Here is an 11,882-nt window from a genome sequence, read left to right as displayed (position 1 = left end):
CAAGCTCCAATTGTGTGTCCGCGCGCGCGTGCGTGCGTGCGTGTTTGCGTGCATTATAAAACATTAATAGTGTAATTAATTGGATACCATGGTTACACACATTCATTTCTTAACATTATTATTTTCATTTTTTTACTTTACTAACATTCAGCCTTGCATTTTTAAAAAAACACATTTCGTCCAACTCTCCTGAGATGTGGATTCACCTTTGTGTGTTTTGGTGTCGTGGACAAACTCATCAACTAGAAACATAATTGTGTACGCACCTGATTCGCTGACAAATCGCTGGCCCTCTCTGATTGGCTACTGTCAACCTGGACGTGCTGTGATTGGTCGAATTGTCAGAATAGGAAGTGTCTATCTGTAGTATTAGGGGGGCTTAGCATGGGTAGCTAAGTTGAATCTGGTTCATACAAAACCAAGAATAGAGCTTTTGCAGCTGGCATTTCAATTCGGATGTTTTGAAGTTATCACGAGGCATCCGACAGCCTTATTCTAAACCGAACAGTTGCGTGTATATAGTAAATATTGTGCTGTTAAGCAACGTATTTGTGAGGCTATGTAACACTAACGTTAGCTCGTTAGCCAAACGTCATTTCAGCCAGTTAACTGGTCTGCTAGCTTAGCTTTGCATTTTTGTGTAAATGTTTGACAACTACAATAGCTAAAATTAACCAAGTTGATATCCAAATCGGATTACGTCCCGTTTTCGTGAGCGTATGTGTGAGTTTATTAGTGCTACGTACCATTTGTGTGACTCAAGTGTAACTGGATGTGTGCTGATAGAAATAGCAGCAGCTACAGCTAGCAGAGTGTTAGCTTGTCGACAACAACAACAATGGACTTAAAGGGATGTTTAAAGAAGACAAGGACGTTTTATTTACTATCCATTCTCCTCATAGTCTTGGTCACAAGAATATTAGCTGGTAAGTATGATAAAACACTAGTTTCGTTGCATCATTGCTGCTGCTAAAGGTGGCTCACATATATTTGAATAGTTGCAAGCAGCTGTTTCATATTTCGTTGCTTTTGTAGCTCATACCATCTCAAGACAACAATAATCTAACCCCTTTACTTGTGTTCATGATTTTCAGATGAAGACCAACATGGGAATGACGGACCAGAGCTAAAGGTACGCCTTGAAGCTATTTGATAACTTTCAAACCCTGAACATGCCTGACTTAGCCTGAAAGTTGGATGTGTGATGGGGATTTGTGAAAAAAAAGTAGATCTCTATGCTCAGAGCTTTTGGTGTTATTGCATGACTTGTTTTCTGTTACCCAGTGACATTTATGGCTTGAATTGCACACATTAGTTCACTTCCTTACCCTTATTTGTTTATATGATATGTTGACACTGCAGCAGACATTAATTAATTAATCTACTGCAGCCCACTTAAGCCAATGGATAAATCTATTCTAATTATACTCTGTTAATCAGGAGCTTTGGTATTTTTCAGGAAAAGTGCACTATTTATTGCAAATTTGGCACAGTTATTGTTTCTTCACAATCATTTTATTATTTTGTTACTAGTCTTACCATGATCCAGACTCTGAAGAGGAGGATATCCGTCTGGCGTCAGAAATTGCGGCAGGGGCTTCTGTGACCTCTGGTCATGAGGTCTCCCAGCCAGAAGAAGGGAAGCAGCCACCTGGGGAGGGATTGGAGGGAGAAGAGAAGGAGGATCTGCCGGAACAGCCTCCTCCAGTAGAGGAGAAACCTAAAGAGGGTAAGAGCTGATATGATCAGGTTCTTTAAATCCTCAAACATAATAGATTTTATAATTATAATAATCATAACTGTATTTATATAACACCTTTTTAAAAACAGAGTTTACAAAGTGCTTTGACAGACAAAACAAAAGCAGTACAATACAAAGCAAGACACACAACACTGAGAGCAGTTACAAGACTGACATTAACAAAATGACGGTAGAGGACAACAAAATACAGTAAGGAGATGATGAGAATATAATACGAAAATATATATTTATATATATATATATATATTTTTATGTTCTGAATGTTAACATTTGCTTTTCACTTCCAAAGGCACTGCTTCTTTGGTTTGTTTTCTGGTCTTACTGAATGTATGTGTCCATCTGTAAGTCTGTGTTATCAGGTGGCATACTTTCTGCAGGTTGACATTTCAGTTCAGTGTTTTATCTGCCCTGTTAACGTCAGCAGACTCACTCTGAGCTATTGCAGAAGTAAATGTGATTCCAGCCACCTCAGCCGTGGGAATTTAATTATTTTTTTTTCATGTATGTGGAATAAAATGCAGCTGTTTCACTTCTCCTCATACTGTATTGTGCTCAGCAAGTACAGTTTCATGTGGTGGCCTGGTAAAATATTAGCTTTCATGATAATCAAATGATTGCTTTTGGCTGTTTTTTGACATCTGTAAAATTTCACAGAGCTGTGCTTGACAAGGGTTTGGTGAGCCACTGGATATCTAGATCTAACTGGGAACTTCAGAGACTGTGACTGAAGGTTTTAGCTTGCAATTTTAAATATACTGGTTATGACAATAAACAGTTTAGTATTGCAGACTTTTTAAAAACACTTAAGTGTTATAAAAAAGGACAGTGTTTGAAGTTGGTGTGGTAAACTTCAGTTGCATCTAGTCTAAACCTACAAGATCATGCTTTACAGGTATTTCCAGTGAATGTGTGGGGCCCACTTGGTCTTTGCTGCTGTAACATAGTCCTGTCAGCAGCTTTATTTACAGCACTCCTCGTTGTCTTCTGGTTTTCATCTTGTCTGTTTTTTGAGAATGAGAACTGTCTTGTCTCATTTTGTAAGCTTTGGTAAGCCTCGACACAGTAACCTGTTTTCTAGTTCGTTGACTGTGAACAAAGGCGCCTGTGGTTTCATGGCATTGCCAGATTGGATGAACGGCTAAACCCCAGGAGAAATGAAAAGCTCTTTGCACCTGTGGCTCCTCTTGCTGTCAGTTACATCATTTTACCTGGGGATTGCTTCTTGTATAATTTATTGTGTGACATTTGTTGAATTTTTAAGTGTGTATATAATATGAAAATCTGAAAGGTGTTGTTGTTTTTATAGAAAAGAGAGATTGTAATCAACATGTTAATATAGGCTTTGTGTTTCAATACAATGTGCATTATTTTTTATATTATTATTAATGGTTTTATCTGTTAACATTAGTTGAAAATGATAATATATTTCTTTAATACAGTTCCTGTGGTGAACGGAGGTACAGCCCATGGAGAGTCCTGCCTCTTCCCCTTCCTCTTCCAGGGGAAGGAATACTTGGACTGCACCACTGATGGGCGGGGGGACGGAAGACTGTGGTGTTCCACAACCTACGACTATGACCAGGAGAAAAAGTGGGGCTTCTGTGAGAGTAAGTCTTCAACTTAACACTAATGGCCCTGTTTTAACGATCTGTAGCACATGGCGTGAAGCGCATGGCGGAAGTGCCTTTGGGGTGTGTCCAAATCCACTTTTGCTATTTTAACGGTGGAAAAATGGTCACTGTGCCAGGCACGTGGTCTAAAAGGGATGGACTTAAGTCCCCTCATTAAACATGGGCGTGTTTTGGGCGTAACACACGGTAAACCAATCAGAGTGTCATCTCCCATTCCCTTTAATATCCAGGTGCTGTCACCTTGGCAGATTGTAAGTTTGATGGTGGATTTACCAGGATTGGTCACATGACTACATTGACAGTTTAATTGATCATTACTGCATTGACTGATTCTGATACACAGTGGCACGTCATATTTTTTAAATATGTTGATGTACATCATTATATGAATTCACATTGTGGTCCTTTTTATTAATGATGCTTTTCATGTTTGTGTGCTGCTATGCGCCTGTGTGTGCGTAACAAGCACAGTGTCTGCGAGCTGCACACCCGCCTATATAGGAGCATATTGGACTCTTGATGATGCTCTACTTAAATAACAGTGACATATGCGCCAGTGACTTTAGACTTGTTTTTTTTGGTCAGTAGCGCAATCACTTCCCTCTGCCTCAAAATAGCAAGGTGCCACCAATGCGCCAGACCACACCTCATTTTGAGATCAACACACCTATAGGCACACAGACTGGTGCAAGTGCGTTTGCTATTTAGACAACGAGGGCGCAGGGCGAGAAAATGACAACTGTGCCGGGGGAAACTAACAAAGACACATGCGCCACACCCGCCATCCGCTGTGCGCCCACCGCAAGATGGGACCCAAAGACTTTCATTAAGCAAACTTTTTTCCCTCATCTGTATGTTCTGATTGGTTTCTCCCTTCTTTCCCTCAGCTGAGGAGCAAGCACAGCAGAGACTGCAGGCTGAGGAGGCTGAGGAGCAGTATCAGACTGTTTTACGCATGCTCAATGCCACAACCAGGAGAACACAGAAAAAAGAGTGAGTTTCTTCCTGCTGCTTTATTCCATTGGGTCTTCTCAGTTTGTTTCTAAATCTCTTATATACTATCTTAACCTTGTAAGAAGCATTTGTATTTGTTTAATCTTGAAGTTTTCATGAGTACGGTCGGGCAGGTTATCTCCCAGACTTTATTATAAGTTTGAAGTTTATGTTTCAATATTGAAACATAAATTAGGTTTTTAGAAAGAGAAAATGAAAGTAAAGCTGAGACAGAATTATAGATTCAACCACACCGATGAGGGCAGTTAAAGCTCTATTTTTATTTCAACCATCAGGACTGATGGAAAACCAGCTGTCTCAGAACTGCTCAAGCCTTCAATGTATTTTACTATGTAGCCTAAAGCTTCTTGTCTATCCAGTAGACAATAGTGTCCTGTAAATAGACCTGTAAATGTAGTGCTGATTGAGCTTCATCTATTTCATGTGTGCTTTATCACCATGTGACTTTGCTCTGAACATCCTTATTTGCTGTAGGTGCCACAGCACTGTTTGTTGTGTACACATTGTTTTTATTATGCCTGTGTCAGTTGGACTTAACCTATGCCACCTTTGCTTACCCAATCAGATTATTTGAGAAGCTACTGAAAGTAGCAGAGAGGGGCCATCAGAAAGCCATGGAGAAGGTGGCGTACGCTATGCTGTTTGGAGACTACATGAACCAGAATGTCACCAGAGCCAAAGAAATGTTTGAGAAGCTTGCCATGGAGGGTTCACCCAAAGCTCAAATGGTACACCTCTCATTTAAAGTGCCAATATGTCGCTAGAAAAAAGGGATTGAGGGCCATTTTGACCTAACAAGTTCTGTTTGTTTTATCTGTGTAGACACATGTATAACACAGTGCTTCCCTTTTTTCCACAGGCTCTTGGCTTTCTGTATGCTGCAGGACTTGGAGTTAACTCCAGTCAAGCTAAGGTACTTTAAAAAAGATTATCAAACAGTTTCTGATTTGGTTTTTGTTGCTTATTATAAGTTGCTTTGGACAAATTGATATAATTTAATGTTGGTCTCTTTTCTGAACAACTGTTCACATTCTCTACATTCTCTGTTCTCAGGCTCTGGTTTATTATACCTTTGGTGCGCTCGGTGGAAACTTGGTTGCACATATGATTCTGGTGAGTTGACTTGTTTGTTAGCAATGATGCAGTCATGTTATTTAAGTATAAAAATTATACAATTTTTTTCCTCTTATTGCCTTATCAGGGATACAGATACTGGGGAGGTGTTGGTGTCCCTCAAAGCTGTGAGTCAGCACTAACACACTATAGGCTTGTGGCAAACCAGGGTAAGAATCTGTTTAATGTAACCTTCCCAACTCCTTTTTATCTTTTGACACCTAATCAGATCTAAAGTATTTTTCTCCTATCTGCTCTCTCTTCACTTTGCTCTTGATCACCACCTCCAGTGGCCAGTGACGTGTCACTGACGGGGGGCTCCGCTGTGCAGAGGATCAGGTTGCTGGAAGAAGTGGAGAACCCAGGATCCACCAGTGGCTTGCTGGAGGAGGACCTGATCCAGTACTACCAGTTCATAGCTGAGAAAGGAGATGTTCAAGCTCAGGTTAATAGTTCCGTTATTTTGTTCAATTCAACAACAGACTATCACCGTCTTACTGATATCTGAATTTGATTATATGATTAAAAAAACAACAACTAGTAATTTAAGTAAACTTGATCCTTTGTTCCTGTGTTAGATGGGACTAGGTCAGCTTCACCTGCATGGAGGACGTGGAGTAGAACAGAATCATCAGGTAACTACATGTCAAGGATTATTTTTATGTATTCCTGTGGTTTTAATTTTCACCAGTAAATAATTTCTGATACTTCCTCTCCAACAGAGGGCATATGACTACTTCACCCAGGCTGCGAATGCTGGAAACACACTTGCAATGGCTCTTCTTGGCAAGGTGGGTGACCTTACTTTCATGCCCCTTGAGTTTCCTTTAATCTGTGGAATGGCCTTTGTTTTATTATTATTGTTAGTAGCTGTCTTTATTGTTAATACTCAGTACACAAAGAGCAAAAATAACTATCGCTTAACCTGTAAAAGTAACTACTTCAGCATTTTCAGAAAGGTTCTGGAAGAATTTAAGTTTTTTTTCTTGGCTTTTTCACTTCTCTGTTTACAAACATGATAAATATGTAGCCCATACTGTGTTTTGAGAACTCAGGAGAAGCTGTCAGTGAGTTGGAAAGCAGGGAGATGATCTAAGTTGAATCCAAAATAAATAAAGCCAGTCATTTGGCTGTGCTGCTTTAACAGAGGGTGGTGTTTGTGCATTTGTGTTTGAGGCTCTGCATCAAGTATTTTTTTTATTACTAAGAGCTATGATTCCCTATATCCCTCAGATGTACTCAGAAGGCAGCGAGTTTCTCCCTCAGAACAACGAGACAGCCCTGCAGTACTTCAAGAAGGCTTCTGACTTGGTAAGAGTGAAGTTGTGGACTGATGTCTTTTTATCTGTATCTCATTTGACCTTCATTCATCATTCATACAGTGTTTGTATTGGCATCTATCACTGCTATGAAACGCAGCTTTAAAAACAATTCTCTCTTACCTTATAGAGAGGAATATGTTTTATTATAATTGTTTGCTTTTTTGTTCAGGGTAATCCAGTAGGACAGAGTGGCCTTGGCATGGCCTACTTATACGGAAGAGGCGTCCCAGTGGTAAGGAAGCTTTATTCATTAAACTTGTCTTAAAAATCATGTCTAACTTTAAGATACACCCACTCAGGCCTATTCATTTTTTACTTAATTCTGTCATGCTAACCCAAAAATAGAAATAAGTTGGAATAAAACAAAGGTGAAATATAATTCAGTTGAAGGTTTTGGTGTATGAAGCTGTTAATTTATAAATGTCATTGATGCTGAAATCAGAGCAGCCATGTGAAAGTTGTGTGTTTGTGTCTTCAGAACTATGAGCTGGCACTGAAATACTTCCAGAAGGCCGCAGAGCAGGGCTGGGTGGACGGACAGCTCCAGCTGGGCACCATGTATTACAGTGAGTGTTAGGAGCTTAGAGTGTGTGAGTGCTCATGGCACTCCACTTTTCTTATCTTATTTCCTCCAGTCATGGCTTATCCGTCCTCTTTGCTGTCTCTCTGGTGAATTCTGTCACCTCATCTGATGATTTTGTAAAAATTATTTTTCTCACTCGCCTGAATTCTGCGTTTCCTTCCTGATATGTTCATTTCTGTTAACTGGAAGTCTTCTTTTCTTCTTCTGTTTGATTCACTGTCATTCTCCTTATCCTCCTCTTCTTACTTTCCAGATGGCATTGGGGTGAAGCGTGATTACAAGCAGGCACTTAAATTCTTCAACCTGGCCGCACAGTCAGGCCACATCCTGGCCCTCTACAACTTGGCCCAGATGCACGCCACCGGTACCGGCGTGATGCGCTCCTGCCACACTGCTGTCGAGGTGAGCCACCCTGCTGCTCCTTTCTTTGTGTCCTGTTAAAATTAGAAAAATTGAGAGAATTCCTCAATTTTTATGGGGCAGTTACTCGTATGTTAAAGCTCATGTGATTGTATGTTATTGCCACTTAGAAAGTGATACAAAAAGTGTTAACTGTGTTAATTTAGTAATATTAGAAAACTGCTTTTCATGGCAAAATCTACATTACATTGACATAATTGTGTGTATCTGTGTTTGCAGTTCTTCAAGAATGTGTGTGAGCGCGGCCGGTGGTCAGAGCGTCTGATGACAGCTTATGGCAGCTTCAAGGAAGGAGAAACTGATGCAGCGCTGGTGCAGTACCTGCTGCTGGCTGAGCAGGGCTACGAGGTGGCTCAGAGCAACGCAGCTTTCATTCTGGACCAGAGTAAGAGAACCCATTACCTAGGGACTGTATGACATTTATTTTGAAGTCATCATTTTTAGTGTACATTTGCCAATATTTTCTGGTGATCAGAACTCCTGCGTTGTATTACAGAATACCATTAAAGATGTTTACTGCAACCCGTTTTGGAGGAGATAGTTCTGTGAAGATTGAAAATAGTTTAGAAGGCATTAGAGTGAAACAGGATCAGGCTTTAAAAACATTAGGTTCAATCCCATCAAACAGTTACAGACTGTTAAGGAGATTATCCTGTTGTTGCCTAACTACTCTCACAATCTGTTTCTGTTTTCTCATTCTTCTGTGTTACAAGCAGGTCTAACTGTAAATACTCAATGTAAATGCTTGTCCATGTCATCATTTTATTTGCCAGTATGGCAAGTAGTATGGCAGTATGGGCTTATTATATTCTTTTTAGCTTCCGGTTTGCGATACCAAAATTGTGTGTATTATGTAAAATTATGACAACACATGACTTTTATAAAAGTAATTTCTTCTGAATGTTTGTTTGTCTTTGTATGTCATGTTACAAGCAGAAGGGGCAAAGATCTTCAGCGAGAATGAGACGTATCCTCGTGCTTTACTCCACTGGACAAGAGCTGCAGCTCAGGGTTGGTTCATGCACCCTCTGCCCCACATTTAATTTAAAATCCCTCTTCTTCACTGCTAGGTTGTTGTTCTTATTAATGACATGTCTTACTTATCAGTTGCATACATTAAAAACAGCAAAAAATAGAGTGAATGATACACAGCATAAAGTTTATTAAATTTTAACACTGAGAGTCATCAGGATTCAACATAACAAAGATTTTTACATATTTAGGTACCCTCGTTAAATTTCACTCTTCATAACCAATAATAAAAACAAACGCACTTTCCCAGGTTACACTGTGGCGAGGATAAAACTCGGGGACTACCACTTTTATGGCTACGGGACTGATGTGGACTACGAGACAGCTGTCATCCACTACAGACTGGCATCAGAGCAGCAGCACAGTGCACAAGCCATGTTCAACCTGGGTTACATGCATGAGAAAGGCCTGGGCATCAAACAGGTGGGCATGGAGATTCACTGGTGACTATTAGGCATCAGCTCACTCTCAGCATTTCTCTCTGTGTGCTTTGATCAGTAGCTGTGTTTCCATTAACTTATTTTGATGTTTATTATGAAGTGTTATATTAGCAAAGCAAAGTTTTTACGCTTGCATATTGAAGTGTTTGTGTTTGTGTCTCCAGGACATCCATCTGGCAAAGCGTTTCTACGACATGGCCGCTGAAGCCAGTCCTGACGCCCAGGTCCCAGTGTTCCTGGCTTTGTGCAAGCTGGGCCTGGTTTACACTCTGCAGTACCTGCACGATCTTAATGTGAGTTCTTCCTCTTAAATTCTCTTGCTGGAGCTGTGACAATTTGACTTCAATGGAGGTAGTTAAAAGCTACCTCCATTAGAGGGAACTAAAAATTATTTACTGTCTGTGCTTCTTTGTCCACATTCTCTCCCCATTTGTGGCTTCTGGCAGCTGAAGGAGATGATTTCTCAGGTGGACCTGGACCAGCTTCTTGGCCCAGAGTGGGACCTTTATCTCATGACTGTCATCGCTCTGCTGTTGGGCACAGTCATCGCCTACAGGCAGCGCCAACACCAGATCATAGTGCCCCCTCGCCCACCTGCCCCTGCTCCTGTACCCCCTCCTAGACCACCTCAGGAACAGCCCCAAGCCCAGGCTGACCTCGAAGCTCAAGGAGACACACAAGGCCAGGGCCCGGCCCAGGAGGACGAGGAGCAGCAGTGAGACGACGCCCGATGGAGTGTGGGCCAAAAAAGACAGACAGAGGCTCTGCCAGCCTGCCCCATGGAGCAGCTAGTGCTTACTAGCTGAATACCTGCTAGTTCAAGCACCTCGTCCACTCTGCTTGCTCCCCTCCACATGCTAAAAAAGATTAAGATGGCTACTGAACTGTTCCGTCTCACAACTCCCTTTCTCCATTACAATGTGCTGCTCCTGTGGTGAAGCAAGACTGTGGGGCTGTTGATGGACAATGCTACAGAAGAGTGTTGAGAGGATAACACAGATTTGGGACTTGTTACTCTGTGACTCAGGACAGTGCCAGAAGCACCTGTGTCCTCACCATGGAAATAGCCTTGTGGTTGCCAGATCAGAGGCATTTTGGACATGACTAATCAGCAAGTCAACATACTTCTGATATGTGCATTAGTTTCTTCTCGTTGTCCCTTTCTGAGAAAATACACTCTGTTCAACTGCTTCAATCCTAATTTTGTGCAGTATTTTTAGAAAGAAAAAATCAAGCAGGAAAATGTGAATTAATTTTATTTGCAAGCCCCGCTGATAAAGAAAGTTTTTGCATGTATTTGCATTTTGTAGACTTTCATTTTAGGCACTTTTTCTCAGATTACTATGAGTGAACAAATGTTTCATTCATTTTTGCATTCTTTAGTTATTTGTTCAGTAGGCTTACTGTTAGGTCCCTACCTTTGCATAGCAGAGATTCTCAGAGAAAGACTCTTTTGGATCATTCAACATTAGTAACTGTGCTAAAATGTACTACAACTATGCTATGTTATCAATATGAGAATAAGAACCCTGAAACTGTTAAATTTATAGGAAAGATGAATCCACAACTTCATGCTTTTTTTGATAAATTATTTAATTTTAAGCACACCGGTGTGTGGTGTTTTTTTTTTTTTTTTTTTAAATATGGAAGTAACATCTAGAAAAAAAGAAGAAGCTGCTAAAGTCGGTCGAAACTGAGCTGTCACCAAAATCCTTGACGCTGATCCTGCTGAGAAATTCATAGAGACATTTTTGGCTGTTCAGGCCTAGTAAAATCAGAGCTCACAGGCTTTTAAACATTTATTCTGCATTGCAAATGTCATAAAAGCTGATCCATCCACTTCAATGAAAGGAAGCTGGGAACCATTTTTGAAGGTGTACTCTTCATTGGTGTGAAATCATCAGGCTTTGATTACGAGCTCAATAGTTACTCTCATGCCATGCTAGCTGAAATTGGAGCAGCTTTAAAAAATAGCAGCACCTCAAACTCTGGATTGTTTCTACACTAGAGGAAGTGCATGATTTTTTTATTTTTTTTGTGTGTGTGTGTGTGCGTGCGTTTGGTTACACAACTTCAGCTGTTGTGAGAATTTCCACCCCCTCACCAAAAGTCCAAGTTGGAGCCCTGTGCTCTGCCTACACTGTTCAGCTCAGATGGACCTAAAGCTGTGCCTGAAATGGGAAACAACGAAGTCATCATGGTTAGGCCGAACAGTATTTAACAAGACAAGATTTAAAGCTTCAATTCTGCCACATACAATTTATCCTCAAAAGTCCATTTGTGTAGTTACTTGATGTAAGTTTCTGGCAATACATCTGCATGAAGTGTACAAAGTAAAAAAGACAGACAGTAAAATGATAAGTGTAGGATGATCAGAAATAACTCCAATTAGTCTAAATGAAATTGATGTCCCTGCATCCACTCATCAATATCTACACAGCTCACTATATGTTTAAAATGAAACACTGGTCAAGATTGTCGAGAAGACTGCATTTTTACCATCACAATTACGTTTATTACGTAAAAGTTTATAAAGAAATTAATAAATGATATATGGATATTTAA

The 11,882-nt window shown here is 40.4% G+C and overlaps 1 protein-coding gene across 1 annotated transcript; it reads left to right on the top strand.

Annotated features, from left to right (window-relative positions):
* The first annotated feature begins 383 nt into the window (after positions 1 to 383).
* On the top strand, positions 384 to 11,882 carry sel1l (SEL1L adaptor subunit of ERAD E3 ubiquitin ligase). The gene is made up of 21 exons (XM_053336802.1): positions 384 to 926; positions 1,095 to 1,132; positions 1,534 to 1,729; positions 3,202 to 3,369; positions 4,281 to 4,386; positions 4,973 to 5,135; positions 5,267 to 5,320; positions 5,461 to 5,520; positions 5,609 to 5,690; positions 5,811 to 5,965; positions 6,099 to 6,155; positions 6,243 to 6,311; positions 6,754 to 6,831; positions 7,012 to 7,074; positions 7,321 to 7,408; positions 7,679 to 7,827; positions 8,065 to 8,230; positions 8,782 to 8,856; positions 9,128 to 9,300; positions 9,482 to 9,610; positions 9,764 to 11,882. The coding sequence occupies exons 1-21, from the start codon at positions 839 to 841 to the stop codon at positions 10,034 to 10,036; spliced, it is 2,430 nt and encodes an 809-aa protein (XP_053192777.1). The 5' UTR covers positions 384 to 838; the 3' UTR covers positions 10,037 to 11,882.

This window comes from Scomber japonicus, chromosome 17 (assembly GCF_027409825.1).
Source record: "Scomber japonicus isolate fScoJap1 chromosome 17, fScoJap1.pri, whole genome shotgun sequence".
Taxonomy (NCBI): domain Eukaryota; kingdom Metazoa; phylum Chordata; class Actinopteri; order Scombriformes; family Scombridae; genus Scomber; species Scomber japonicus.
The sequence above is the reverse complement of the archived record's forward strand: the minus strand, read 5'-3'. Positions and strand labels throughout refer to the sequence as shown.